The sequence below is a fragment of the Schistocerca gregaria genome, chromosome 6, assembly GCF_023897955.1.
Source record: "Schistocerca gregaria isolate iqSchGreg1 chromosome 6, iqSchGreg1.2, whole genome shotgun sequence".
NCBI classification, from domain to species: domain Eukaryota; kingdom Metazoa; phylum Arthropoda; class Insecta; order Orthoptera; family Acrididae; genus Schistocerca; species Schistocerca gregaria.
The window spans coordinates 274,366,446-274,382,257 of NC_064925.1; the positions used below are offsets into that span (position 1 = coordinate 274,366,446).

Sequence of the window (15,812 nt, forward strand, 5' to 3'; positions counted from 1 at the left end):
TACATAACCTCTGAACTCTGTCTGGACAGGCCTTAGAAGGCCCAACTGTACCGACCGATCGCCGTGCCGTCTTCAGCCGGTAGGCGTCACTGGATGCGGATAGGGATGGACATGTGGTTAACACACCACTCTACCGGCCAATGTCAGTTTTCTTTACGCAAACCGCTGCTTCTCACTCGAATAGCTTTTCAACTGGCCACATAAGGGGCGAATGAAACCCGCTTGCCAACAGTGCTCGGCAACCAATATGGCCACTCATCCAGATGGTAGCCAAGCCCAACAGCGCTAACTTCGATGATCTGACGGAAACCGATGTCACCATTGCGGCAAGATCTGTGGCACACGACCTACAGTGGACAAATACTTTGCCTTTCTCAGTGAGGATCCAAATGTAACTTCTTATGATTAGTAACCTGAGCAAATTTTAACAAACATTTTCGGCTTGTGGCCCCAACGGTACGTGAAGAACAATGATTTCTTTGGTAATATGTATGGGGTAGGGTGGTAGCACTAAAGTCCTGACGCCTCCGTCGATTTGCACACAACGATCTTTTAACCGCACGAAAGTGAATTGTAGTAACGTCTTACTCGGAAAGCTATGAATAGAGAAATGCTAGCTCTTCAGACAGCAAAACTGCATTTTGGGTCATCCGACGCATCATTGGGGTCACAGAATGCATTTAAGTCAAAAGAGTTGTACGAACGTTTATTTAATTACTTAATTCATGCCGGCCGCTGTGGCCGAGCGGTTCTAGGCGCTCATAACCGCAATGTGATTGATGCATGTAATCTTACTTTCACTGGTGTCACGGGGGCCGAAAGTAACGATTGGGTTTCCCGCCAATAATATTGGTACACTATGTGATCAAAAGTATCTGAACACCTGGCTGAAAATGACTTACAAGTTCTTGGCGCCCTCCATCGGTAATTCAATATGGTGTTGACCCACGCTTAGCCTTGATGACAGCTTCAGCTCTCGCAGGCATGCGTTCAATCAGGTGTTGGAAAGTTTTTTGGGGAATGGCAGGCCATTCTTCACGGAGTGCTGCACTGAGGAGAGGTATCGACGTCGGTCGGTGAGGCCTGGCACTAAGTCGGCGTCCCAAAACATCCCAAAGGTGTTCTACAGGATTTAGGTCAGGACCCTATACAGGTCAGTCCATTACATGGATGTTATTGTCTTGTAACCACTCCGCCACAGGCCGTGCATTATGAACAGTGCTCAATCTTGTTGAAAGATGCAATCGCCATCCCCGAATTGCTCTTCAACAGTGGGAAGCAAGAAGGTGCTTAAAACATCAATGTAGGCCTGTGCTGTGATAGTGCCACGCAAAACAACAAGGGGTACAAGTCCCCTCCATGAAAAACATGACCACGCCATAACACCACCGCCTCCGAATGTTAATGTTGGCACTACACACGCTGGCAGATGACGTTCACCGGGCATTCGCCATACACACACCCTGCCATCGGATTGCCACATTGTGTACCGTGATTCGTCATTCCACAAAACGTCTTTCCACTGTTCAATCGTCCAATGCTTCACGCTCCTTACACCAAGCGAGGCGTCTTTTGGCATTTACCGGCGTGATGTGTGGCTTATGAGCAGCAGCTCGACCATGAAATCCAAGTTTTCTCACCTTCCGCCTAACTTGCACAGTACTTGCTGTGGGTCCTGATGCAGTTTAGAATTCCTATGCGATGGTGTGGATAGAGGTCTACCTATTACAGATTATGACCCTCTTCAACTGTCGGCAGTCTCTGTCGGTCAACAGACGAGGTCGGCCTGTACGCTTTTATGTTGTAAGCGTCCCTTCACGTTTCCACTTCACTACCACATCGGAAACAGTAGACCTAGGGATGTTTAGGAGTGTGGAAACCTCGGTTACGGACGCATGACACAAGTGACACCCAACCACCTGACCACGTTCGAAGTCCATGAGTTCCGCGGAGCGCCTCATTTTGCTCTCTCACGAAGTCTAATGACTACTGAGGTCGCTGATATGGAGTACCTGGCAGCAGGTGGCAGCACAATGCACCTAATATGAAAGATTTATATTTGGGGGTGTCCGGATACTTTTGATCATATGGTGTATGTGGAGATCACGCTTGCATCTCGGGATGTGCAATAGTGGCGCGTTTCGTTAATTTCAAGCGTCAATTTCATATTGCAATTTCTAGGGATGTAATTGACGTATTGCGATGCAAGCAACGCCATTCTTTTTGCGATTTTTCATGTTATAGATTGCGTAAGAAATAAAATGGGGTATCCACTTTTAAAAAAATCGTAAGTTTGTGTTGAAACTTATATTTACTAACGTTTTAGAATGTCTCATAATATTTACTTTTGTGTGCCTCCGCCTTATCTGCGCTGAAACGTTTAAGTGGGCCACTCTGTATATTTTCCGAAGTGGTACAACTGAAATTCCCAAACTGAGGTTTTCCGTATTTTCTCTAAATAATTTAAGGGAGAAATTAGAATCATTCCTTAAAAATGCTATGACCTATTCCTTTTCCCGTCTGAAGCCATTCGGAGCTGTTGTTCCGTCACTAATGTCTTACGTATGGTGCCTAGCTTTCCTGCCTACCAAGCTAACGTCAGTCGGCTGTAGAAGATAATAAAGGCAGCTAATGGCTAAACTTTCCGCAGTAGTCGCTAGGCTGTCTGGAACCTGTGTAGTACCATGTACATGATAAAGACATTGATAGATTGTTCTCCACGAAGGCGGCTCCTGCCTTGACCCTGACGTGACAGGTAACACGTAACTGGCCCCCAGTTCCCTGAATACGCGGCTACAGAGCTTCCGTGAACTCTGTTACCTGTTACGCGCTCCCGATGGAGGACACGCGGAAACGTGCTCTGGAACGTGCGTTCTTTCGCGTGTCTCTGAATTCAGTGGACTTCCCAGAGTCATTTCGTTTCGTTAATGCGACGATGCCTGCAGTCCAGCTACATTCGGTATATACGTCAAACATTTACTTTGGCATACACGGTAAACACATAGTAGCTATTGACCTTTGTGTTTTATGCTGCAGAACGTTAGAGCCGTCACATGTACAGTTGTTGCTACATTAGCCTTCAGTAACAGAAACGGAATTTTTCTTCGGTTTTTGTAAAGTAAATCTAGAAACTTTCCGATCTGCATCCGACGCTGCAAATACGATGGATGTTCAGTAAGTAAAAGTCCGCAGCGTGCGGTAGCGTTCTCGCTTCCCGCGCCCGGGTTCGATTCCCGGCGGGGTCAGGGATTTTCTCTGCCTCGTGATGACTGGGTGTTGTGTGATGTCCTTAGGTTTAAGTAGTTCTAAGTTCTAGGGGACTGATGACCATACATGTTAAGTCCCATAGTGCTCAGAGCCATTTGAACCATTCAGTAAGTAAAACAACATATGTTTGTCTGAAAACGAGTTGGTTTTATTCAGGAATCCAATACACCATATTATTCCCCACTCTTCTGGCTACAAAACTCTATGGTAGCACTCTACTGGTCGACATCGGATTAAACGCCTTGCTGCATGAATAACCTCCCCATCATCCACTTACTGTTTTCTATGGAGTGCATCCTTCATTGGATCAGACAGATGAAAGTCAGAAGGTGCGAGATCCGGGCGGTAGTATATGTGAAGAAGAACAGTCCAATGACGTTTTGTTAGATCCTCAGGTGCGCAGAGTTGTTGAGACCTTGCGTCGTCATGGAGAAGAAGTTGGTTTGCATCTTTGTGTCGACAAACACGATGTACTCGCTTGTTCAGTTTCTTACGGGTCTCTGCGACCGCCGGCATGCGGGAGATCGGTCAGGTTTGCGCGACCCTGTTGTGATGATGATAAACGTTCGCCCAACGACTCACCGTGCTTTTGTTCATTGCCAGGTCTCCTTAGACATTCCGCAAGCGCCTTTTAATATATACGAAGCTCTGGTTGTTTGCTACAAGAAACTCACTGACAGCTTCTGCTTGTAAAGCACCTCCGTTACAGACGCCATTTTGAAGGAAACGTGTAGCGTCGGCACCTATCGGAACTTCAAGAAACTATAGGTGCTGAAGCGAGAATATTCCACGATGTCCCACAGCAAATTCCGCATTTCCTCAATCGAAACTGCCCGAGAAAAAAATGTGTTGCACTACTTATTGAACGCTGGCCGCGGTGGCCGAGCGGTTCTAGGCGCTTCAGTCCGGAACCGCGCGACTGCTACGGTCGCAGGTTCGTATCCTGCCTCGGGCGTGGATGTCTGTGATGTACTTAGGTTATTTAGATTTAAGCAGTTCTAGGTTCTAGTGGACTGATGACCTCAGATGTTAAGTCCCATAGTGCTCAGAGCCATTTGAACTATTTGAACTTATTGAACACTTTTCGTAGATATTAGCAGCCATTTTGCGGACTACAGATTGATTTTGTGTTTTGTTGTGTGGATGATGTGTTTTTGAGTCTGTAACACTGTGCCATTGGCTGACCGACACGTTATTTCGACATTTAAACGAATCTGTAACTTTTTAATTCCCTGGTTATAATGACCGTTACATCAGGATTGTCGGATGATAGATCTAATGTTGTTTTTTTGTTTTGAATGGTGTCGGACGTTATCGGTATTGCAATCCACATAATTTCTGTGGTTTGGACCTGTACCAAATTCGAACAGTTTTGACTTATTTTAATTTTTTCGCCGGCTTTGCTCGTATACACTTCTCGAAACGATAAAGCAGACGAAAATAAACTGTCTTAAATAAGAAAGTAAGGATCAGCCAAAATTTGCGTTTCCTGTAGAGAACCAGATGTTAACGCGGTAGAAGAAAATAAATAACGGCAGACATTGCGTTGTTAGTGCTTCACAAAGTGTGTTCATTAATAAGGAACTATCGGGAATAAACTGAGGGTATTTGGGTACCAGTGTCGAAAGCTACTGAAATGCGACCTTTGAGATCGTACACTGTTTAGTATACAACAAATTCTTGACGTGATCCCACAGAGAATAGTTCAGAAGTTTCAACTGAGCGATCGTAGTGGCCAACTGAACATTTCCTCCTCTTCCAAGTACACCTCTCACTAAAGAATGAAGTTGCTGAGCGAGGTGGCGCAGTGGTTAGCACACTGGATTGGCATTCGGGAGGACGACGGTTCAAATCCACGGCCGGCCATCCTGACTTAGGTTTCTCGTGACTTTCCTAAATCGCTTCGGGCAAATGCCGAGATGGTTCCTTTGAAAGGGCACAGCCGACTTCCTCATTCTTCCCAATCCGATGGGACCGATGACCTCGCTGTTTGGTCCCCTCCCCGAAGTCAATCAACCAACCAACCAGAATGATGTTACTAAAGTAAGACGGGACCCATCGTGTAGGAACCGCACAGCTGCACTCAGGCGCAATTCAGAATTCGATTCTGGGGAAGGGGTCACAGTTTCTACTTGTCTCTTCCCTCCCCCCCCCCCCCTCCCAAATAATATACCGTCACACCCACAGATGGTTATGAATTTAATGATAATAAAAAAAGTATATAAAAATGTTTTAATGTAATTCTAATTTGTTCACATCTGTGGTTAGCGTAGTGCGCCTGGCTCTACGGATTTTAAGTGGGACGTGTTTCCAACGAATGAATTTAATGCGCTCGGATGGAATGAATGGCTCGATAAGGATGAAATAAATGAAGATAAAATATCCTGAAATGACATGGAAACCGTTCAGAAATGTTGAACCTGTAACGTAATGAACATGTAGCGAAACTGAAACTTTGTGGCAGATTCTCTCTCCAACAAGGATGGGTGGAGACATTAGCGACAATGAAAGTTCGAGCGAGACCTCTGGAGGCGTGTTCAGATGGCCTAGTAGTTAAGGCGACTGCTCGAAAGAAGCAGGGAATTCGAGCTCAAGCCCAGATGTGGTACAAATCTTCAGTTGCACGAAAAATTCGTCCTTCGAAGAACTGTACTTTATTTCTGTACTCTACAACATCGCCCGTAGTTTGTGGAAGTAGCTTTTTCGCACGCTGTACAAGATGCTTTCGTACTAATAACTGGACGGACAATACGGATTTCTATGGAAACGAGTACGCTGCATGATGAAAAGTATCCAAACACGTATTGGTGGACGTTAATATGGGGTGTCTCAACCCGTTGTCTTTATGACTACCTCAGGGGAGACCTTCAGTGAGGTATCTGAATATCAGTGGAGGAATGGCAGCCCATTCTTCCTCAAGACCCGAAACCAGAGAAGGTAGTGATGGTGGACCTTGGCATATGGAGAGAAGATCGGCATTCTGGGCAGGGCGCTCTATTTCAGAAATGTTGTCCACAAACCACTGCCTCACACAAGCCGCTCTATGACAGAGTGCTTGTCATAATCAGTTATCATCCCCGAAATTTTCCTCTACTGTACGCAGTACACAATGTCGTAAATTGTATTCATTTTCTTCCGATTTTAGTGTTTTCTGAACCCGCAGTGCTACCTCGCTTTAACGACGATAAACACCCCATACCGTAATACCCTCACCTTCGTACTTCATTGTTGGCACTACACGTGATGGCAGGTAACGTTCTCCTCGCTTTCGCCAAATCCAAGCCTTTCCATCGGATTGCCGCAGAGTAAAGCGTGGTTCGTCGTTCCAAATCAATCGTACCCAATTATTCTCTATCCAGTGGCATCGTTGTCTACACCTCCTCAAGTGTAGCTCAGCACTGAGTACAAAAATGTGTGGCTTGTGAGAAGCTGCTCGACCATTAAACCCCATTCTTCGCACATTCATTGTGGTGGAGTAGTGGTAGCACTTTGGGACTCACGAGTGATTCCTTCTGCTGATTTCGTGTGCGTCGGTATACATGGCCTATCTGTCTTGGCTTAGCAGAGGTTGCTGTTTCGCATATCCACATCACAGTCACATCACCAGCAGACGAAACTGGGGAGCTTTAGAAGGGATAAAATGGCTCTCTCGGATACTCAGTATACATCAGTGACTTGCCCACGTTTGATGTTATTGGCCTTTTCTGACAGACTCCACTGCTGTTACTACTTTCCTGCTTCTCTGCCTCCCCGCCTTCTTTCATACTGAAGGGTTCATCTTTCGTGACAGCTAGTAGTCAATTACGCATTGCATAGGGTGTCCGGATCCTTTGAACAGACAGTGCATAAGTCAATATTCAGTTTCTTGCTATGTATAATTTTCATTTTTGTTCTACGAGCTTTCAGTTTTGCGCACACTGTTTAGCTGCACTATTACTGTAATAGTATCAAGGTAAAACCACTCGGACGATAAATCAAGACTATGTGACATAAATATCACAGAGCAATATGTTATTAATGACACTGCAGTGTATGAAACGCCGATAGCTCCCGTGATAAAAAAAGAAAATATGTTAATAGAATCTCAATAAGCACTGTAGCTCTTAGTGTGTACGGCGAGACCTGTAAGATGTGTGCTGGTTGCACGGTATGAGCGGTGTGCGAAAGCTTCACACCCAGCGCCGTGCCGAACTTGTCAGATGTCGCCGCGCGGCAACGCAGCATCCATAGTCTCTCAGCGCTTCGGCGACCCAGATGTGATAGGCCCCCCGGCTGGTGTGACGTCACGCTGCAATCTGCGGTGTGTCGGTCAAGGCGTGCCTTGCCCATTATGTGCCCAGCCGAAAGGCGCCTCGTGCGAGTTGTCTCTGACCGTTTGCCACAGTTGGGTCTGTTACTGGTCCTTGATAAAAGCAGCTATAAAGTACTTTCATGAGACTGTATTCATTTATCGTACATCAGACGCGTGAGCAACTCGGCCCACAGCTCAGCAATGATCATATAGCCGCAATTGGCAGGCTTCGGTTTGTTGGTAGGATACAGGGAAAATACTATCAAATGCACAATGAAGGCAGCATACATAACATTCGTGCGACCCATTGCTCAATATTGCTCAAGTGTGTACGTTTTATACCTAATAGCCGTAACAGGGGAAGCTGAACGTGTGCAAATAAGGACAAAACGAATGGCCAGAGGTTTATTTGACTAATGGGAATGCCGTGGAACCTGAGTTGACAGACGCTTGAAGAAAGTAGCCAACTATCCTATTATAGAGTAATAGCAAAATTTGAAGAACCAATATTAAATGAAGAATTTCGGAAAGCACTACCGACCACAATACATCGCTTCCGTAGCAGCCACGAAGACTAATTATAGCGCACACGGAAGTATTTAAGCAGCTATTCTATGCTCCATACGCGAATGGAACGGGAATGGTCCTATGAGCCTATTCATGTGGTACAACGCGAAGTACCCTCCACCGTGCATTTCGCTGTGGTACGCAGAGCATAAATGTAGATTTATCCTGTCTTGAACAGACTGCAAATAAAATAGATTGTCCATTCACATTAAAGTGACCACCCGTCTAAACCTGAATAACCCTCTTTTACAGTACAGACTGCAGCTACGGACGAGAGCTAGTAAAATTCTGGAAGGTACCGACTGGGATGTGGTTTCTTGCCGACTCCAGAGCCGTGGTCAACTGCGGTAGATTCCGTGGTTCATGATCCATTGCGCGTACAGCACTATCGAGATGGTCAAATACGCTCTCGTTCAGGTTTAAATGTGGGGACTTGGCCAGGGGAGTACGGTAAACTCATTCTAGAGCTCTTCGAACCACGCACATACACTGCGAGTAATGTGACACGTTGCATATTACTGCTGATAATGCCATCGTGCCGAAAAAAACAAACTGCATGTAGAGGTGGAAATGATCCCCAAGGATAGAGACATACTTGTCTTGATCTGTTGTGCGCTCCGGAACGACGAGATAACCCAGGGAATGGCACGAAAACATTCCCCAGACGACAACGCTCTCTCCTCCGGCCTGAACTCTTTGCTTTCAGACGTTTCATGGCCGTAGACGCCAACGGTCATCTGTCCGATGGAGCATAAGGCCGGTATTACACTATCAAATTCCTTCGTCAAAGATTTGACCAAAGATATGATCAGATATTCGTCAAATATATGTGACAAAGATCTTGGCTTTTGGCTAAAAAGGAGTATTACACTGTCATCATATTTTTCGTCAAAGTTCAAGATGGCTGACATCAACAACTTTTTATTAACCGCAGCAGTTGCAAGTACGCTACGGTCGCAGTTTCGAATCCTGCCTCGGGCATGGATGAGTGTGATGTCCTTAGGTTAGTTAGGTTTAATTAGTTCTAAGTTCTTGGCGACTGATGACCTCAAAAGTGCTCAGAGCCATTTGAATCGTTTTTTTTTAGTTGCATGTACCACAATTGCACTGTGTGCACATGTGGAAGAGAAGCGGAGGAAAAAAGGAAACGTACCTGGATGAAGCCGTGGGTTTTACGATGAGACGATAAAAGCGTTCAACAAAACTTGGTTCGTGAGCTTGTAGTGGAGTACATCAAGTCGTACATAAATTACTTAAGAATGGATGAGCATACATTTCAGTATGTGCTCAATGAAGTGTATCCTCATATCACAAAGCACAATACTCACTTAAGAACAGCTATATCTGCAGAAGACAGGCTCACTGGAACACTCGGACTCATTGCTACAGTTAACGAAAATAATACCTGAAACGTGTGCAGCAATTTATAAAGCACTAAAGGACCAATGTCTGAAGGTAAATAAATGTTGAATACACTTTATGTGCATTAAGGACTATTTTTATTTTATAAACAAATAAATTAAATTTTGTGTCCGAAAACCTATCTCACAGCTAGTTACCTCCGCAATATTTTTATAGCTCGCCAATCTTCTTAATCTGTTTTTGTGTTCAGGGTGCCACACGTAGTAAAGCGTCTCATCAGCTTCATCACAAGCGACTTCTAATCAAGCTGCGGGCCTGTGGGGTATCGTCTCAGTTGTGCGACTGGATTCGTAATTTCCTGTCAGGAAGGTCGCAGTTCGTAGTAATAGACGGCAAATCATCGAGTAAAATTGAAGTGATATCAGGTGTTCCCCAGGGAAGCGTTCTGGAAACTCTGCTTTTGCTGATCTATAGAAATGACCTGGGTGACAATCTGACCAGTTCTCTTAGGTTGTTCGCAGATGATGCTGTAATTTACCGTCTAGTAAGGTCATCCGAAGACCAGTATCAGTTGCAAAGCGATTTAGAAAAGATTGCTGTATGGTGTGGCAAGTGGCAGTTGACGCTAAATAACGAAAAGTGTGAAGTGATCCACATGAGTTCCAAAAGAAATCCGTTGGAATTCGATTACTCGATAAATAGTACAATTCTCGAGGCTGTCAATTCAACTAAGTACCTGGGTGTTAAAATTACGAACAACTTCAGTTTGAAAGACCACATAGATAATATTGTGGGGAAGGCGAGCCAAAGGTTACGTTTCATTGTCAGGACACTTAGAAGATGCAACAGGTCCACTAAAGAGACAGCTTACACTACACTCGTTCGTCCTCTGTTAGAATATTACTGCGCGGTGTGGGATCCTTACCAGGTGGGATTGACGGAGGACATCGAAAGGGTGCAAAAAATGGGAGCTCGTTTTTTATTATCACGTAATAGGGGAGAGTGTGTGGCAGATATGATACTCGAGTTGGGATGGAAGTCATTAAAGCAAAGACGTTTTTCGTCGCGGCGAGATCTAGTTACGAAATTTCTGTCACCAACTTTCTCTTCCGAATGCGAAAATATTTTGTTGAGTCCAACCTACATAGGTAGGAATGATCATCAAAATAAAATAAGGGGAATCAGAGCTCGAACAGAAAAGTTTAGGTGTTCGTTTTTCCCGCGCTCTGTTCGGGAGTGGAATGGTAGAGAAATAATGATTGTGGTTCGATGAACCCTCAGCCAAGCACTTCAATGTGAATTGCAGAGTAATCATGTAGATGTAGATACATCTCTCTTACTTTTGTTGTTGACGGTACAAACCAATTGCATTTACCGGCCGTGTTTATAAACACGCTACAAATGACAGAACGCTGCAGTGATGCTAGCGGTCCACGTGGTAACAGTCACATTGCAGTGAACAGAAGACAAGTGACTTTTATGATCAAATCTACAGCGAGGCCCTAGATTTGATCAAATTTATTTGACGAAAGACGAGATTTGACGAATTGCCCTATTGCACCATCAAACTTCTTTGACATATCAACTTTGACAAAGAAATTTGATAGTGTAATACCGGCCTAAAACGTGATTCATTTGAAAAGGCCACCTGTCACGGCTCAGTGGACGTCTAGTTGCGGTATTAGATTCCAGCCTTCGTCGTCCAGCAGTCAGCATAGTACTCGAACCAGGCGCCTGCTGCTGAGGCTCTAACGCAGCAGCGTTCCCTGAACAGTCGTTGAGGAGGCTCTGTCGGTTGTCCCTTGGTTCATCAGGGCCTTCAGTTGCTCAACAGTTGCTTGTCTATTCGCCCGTACACATCTCCGCAGTAACCTTTCACCCATGTCAACTATGGCTCATGGTGAACCACAGTTTTGTATAGCACGGTGTACTGTAACCAAGACGGCACGCGAACAGTTTACAAACTTAGCTGTTTCGAAAATTCTTCCACTGTTGGCCCGAAGGCCAATAATGTTGTCGTTGTGGACGTAAGATAAATAGCTCGTTTCCACATTACGGCAACGACTGAAATGTTTGCCTCGTCGCTCCCGCCCCGACATACTTTACATGCCCTCCACTGCTACTACTGCCACCTGCATGCTGTGAGTGGTTACTGCACATAGGCGGTGGTCACATTAATGTGACTGGACAGTGTATTATAGCCTAAAAATGTGTAGCTCGGTGGCTAAGATGCTATTAACACTACATATCCACAGGTACAGGACATAAACATCAGTTGCTCGAAGAATTTTTATCGGGTTTTTCACCTGCAGAAATGAACTTTATATGAGAAAAATACTAAGTTACTCTATGGTTCGGAGTCCATGTTAAACTGTGGCTCCCTGATTGGTTCAGCTTATTTCAAAGGCAAGGATTAACGATATCTTTACCATACCTCAAAGACGAGAAGAAGAAACGTTTTTATTGTTGGTGTTCCGTTTAATAACGGAATCAATTTAGAGTCTTTTTAACATTGTTGTGATCTTCAGGCCGAAGGCTGCCGTTTCATCTGCGTACGGTACTGAAGTCTCGGCCGTTCTCTACGATTGTTATTCTCCCCCGCCCTCTCCCCCCCCCCCCCCGCCCACACACACACACACACACACACACACACACACACACACACACACACACACACACCCTTCAATTACCAACTTGACACTTCATTTACGCATGTATCCTGCAAATTACGTCCCCTGCAGAATTTGTCGCTTACCACCATCAGCCATGACAACCCAAAACAAATTGAATAAAAATTCTTTAAATAAGTCGCCGCGATCACGTTTAACGCTTGGGTACGAAATTCACACCAGAGCCCTTATAACACTACTGAACGTTCATTGGCTGTCAGAGAATGCGCGACGCTGATGCGCAGAACGAGCTTTAACCTGACCGCCTTCGTTTGTGACAGAAACTATAGGCAGGTGCGATATTATGAACAATACAAAGAAATACCAACTTTGAGATAATTTCACAGAACAGGATGTCATGGCTAGCAAGGAGATTCTGAGAAACATTTGGTCTGTCTTTGTCATTTGCTTATAAAATGTACACGAAGAAACTATCCATCAAGTTCATATTTTCAGAAAGGGATATGATATTAGCTTTTTTACCAAAAAATGATCATAATTAAAGAAGCCAGTAGTTTATTGAGGCACATGCAGCTGCAGTTGCGATATAATTTCATAACCAGTTGTCGAAGAAATGTCGATCAGGACACTTAACAACAACCTCTTTGGACGTAACCAAAAATTTATATCAAGAGAATTCTATTTTTTTCTCGCACATAAAATACACTAGTATTAATAACTACAGTATAATATTGCACATTGCCTGCTAATTCCACAGGTACCATACAGTCCTTCAAAAATTGTATTTTAGGATTCATGTGAGAAAACCATGTTCGAATGTTTAAACCGCTTTAAAACGTTACCCCATGTTTTGCTACAATGAATCGAGGATTTATAGCAACTAAAAACAGAGCAATAGATTTCGTGGGGAACAAACTCATTTGGCTAATTCCAAAATATGAACCAACGAAACATTTGTGTGATATTCACATTCAAATAGAAGACTTTTAAAAAAGTCGGCAGGGGCTGGAAGATGAAAGACGGTGTTTTTACACACACAACTGTAATCCAAACGCATCAGCTGAATTAATATTACAAAAATGTAAATCAGAATATTAAATCCTGTGTAACTTCGGAAATATTACACTTGGAATCAGCACAAAAATTCCTTTAAGACGGTTCATTTTACACATAAATTATCGATCTCTTTAAATTTCGTAAAGTTTTTTCCTAATTTTGCTTTGCCAGATTTGAAAATGTAGTAGTGGACTCAAGTATGGCTGCTATAAAATTAATGTAAATTCAGTCAAATTTGATACGCAACAGTGATGTAAATGAAAATAGAGCCCTCTGGCAGCTTAATTCTATTATTAAATACATTTCATACTTCGTCTTTGTGACATCAAATCCTTTAAACTGATGAGGAGAGGGATGTCTGAAAATACGTTCTGGATAGATGCGAAGCATCACTTGAGAGTGGGTTGATGTTGTGGTGGATCAGGTAGACTTGCGAATACTTTTAATGTTTATAAAGACAATCCAGTGTAGGCTAGCAGCAGTGTAAAAAGAAGTACCATGTCTGTCACGAGCGACTTATGGGAGTTCCATACAGTATAAATACTGAGCCATGAAGACACGTTTCGATTTATCAATTTTTACATCCTGCACAAAGCTACAAAACCTGACACCACAAGTCAACATTGAGACCAGAGACCCGGAATAGATCGCAGTCACAAATTCATCACATTTCGTTGACGAAATCCATGACCTGGATTTGTGGAGTACTTACGGAATATTGAATAGGGGCTCAGATTTTTTTATCGACTCCGAGCATAGGTATTGCCACACACAGTGATAGTATGCGAAAAGTATTGCCAAATAAAAGCGCCAGTGGATGTTTAATTTTTGGTCTATGAAGTGAATTGGCATATACACCTGTAGCATGTGAACACTTAACGTGTAAGAGTGCTGGAGTGTACGCAGTTGCTACCTCCTTTCCCTTCTTCTCAGACGTAAACAATGTTGGCACTCTAGCCAGGTTTCCATTTCCTTTTTGCCTAGTGGATTTTTTTCTGGCAATTAAAAAATTAAGACCAGTTCTCGATCTGGCAAACGTCGTGAATGTAGAAGATCGGTGTCGTATTGTTATTACTCGCGGCAGTGAGACAGCTTGTGACGAAGTGGTCGTTTTTGTTGCAGAGGAGAAGACGATCCTGCGGTCGGTGAGCGGCAGGCTGCGCTCGGGCGAGCTGACGGCCATCATGGGCCCGTCCGGCGCCGGCAAGAGCACGCTCCTCAACATCCTCACCGGCTACAAGTCAGTACCCACCGCTCTGTCTTCTGCTGCTGCCTAGACCGTAAGATACGACCAGCGGAAAAATGCTCTTATCGGAGCACAAAAAGGCTAATGCGCTTCTGTTTCAAAAGACTATCACTGAAAAGTGGTGTACCAGCTGTCTCATTCTACCTTCCTGAGCACTTTTAAAATTTCTCCCAACACTTTTGGGATGCGAACATATTCGCGCTGTATTTAACATGCAACTCACCTCTCACTCCCACAAGTACACTACTGGCCATTAAAACTGCTACACCAAGAAGAAATGCAGATGATAAACAGGTATTCATTGGACAGATATAATATACTAGAACTGACATATGATTACATTTTCACGCAATTTGGGTGCATAGATCCTGAGAAATCAGTACCCAGAACAACCACATCTATCCGTAACAACGGCCGTGATACGCCTGGGCATTGAGTCAAACAGAGCTTGGGTGGCATGTACAGGTACAGCTGCCTGTGCAGCTTCAACACGATACCACAGTTCATCACGAGTAGTGACTGGCGTATTGTGACGAGCCACTTGATCGGCCACTATTGACCAGACGTTTTCAATTGGTGAGAGATCTGGAGAATGTGCTGGCCAGGGCAGCAGTCGGACATTTTCTGTATACAGAAAGGCCCGTACAGGACCTGCAGGATACGGTCGTGCATTATCCTGCTGAAATGTAGGGTTTCGCAGGGATCGAATGACGGGTGGAGCCACGGGTCGTAACACATCTGAAATGTAACGTCTACTGTTCAAATTGCCGTCAATTCGAACAAGAGGTGACCGAGACTACACCAATGGCACCCCATACCAGCACGCCAAGTGATAAGCCAGTATGGCGATGACGAATACACGCTTCCAATGTGCGTTCACGGCGATGTCGCCAAACAGGGATGCGACCATCATGATGCTGTAAACAGAATCTGGATTCATCCGAGAAAACGACGTTTTGCCATTCGTGCACCCAGGTTCGTCGTTGAGTACACCATCGCAGGCGCTCCTGTCTGTGATGCAGCGTCAAGGGTAACCGCAGCTGATAGTCCGTGCTGCTGCAAACGTCGTCGAACTGTCCGTGTAGATGGTTGTTGTCTTGCAAACGTCCCCATCTGTTAACTCATGTATCGAGACGTGGCTGCGCGATCCGTTACAGCCATTGGGATAAGATGCCTGTCATCTCGACTGCTAGTGATATGAGGCCGTTGGGATGCAGCACGGCGTTCCGTATAACACTTCTGAACCCACCGATTCCATATTCTGCTAACAGTCATAGGATCTCGACCAATACGAGCAACAATGTCGTGATATGCTAAACCACAATCGCGATAGGCTACAATACGACCTTTATCAAACTCGGGAACGTGATGGTACGCATTTCTCCTCCTTACA

The 15,812-nt window shown here is 44.5% G+C and overlaps 1 protein-coding gene across 4 annotated transcripts in view; it reads left to right on the plus strand.

The window, feature by feature from the left end:
* The window catches only part of LOC126279061 (ATP-binding cassette subfamily G member 4-like), a 305,163-nt gene that overhangs the window by 262,265 nt on the left and 27,086 nt on the right, over positions 1 to 15,812 (plus strand). For all 4 annotated transcript variants that reach the window (XM_049979495.1, XM_049979494.1, XM_049979493.1 and 1 more), the window contains one exon: positions 14,296 to 14,413. In XM_049979495.1, the coding sequence (XP_049835452.1) occupies positions 14,296 to 14,413 (118 nt within the window). The remainder of the gene's footprint in view (positions 1 to 14,295; positions 14,414 to 15,812) is intronic.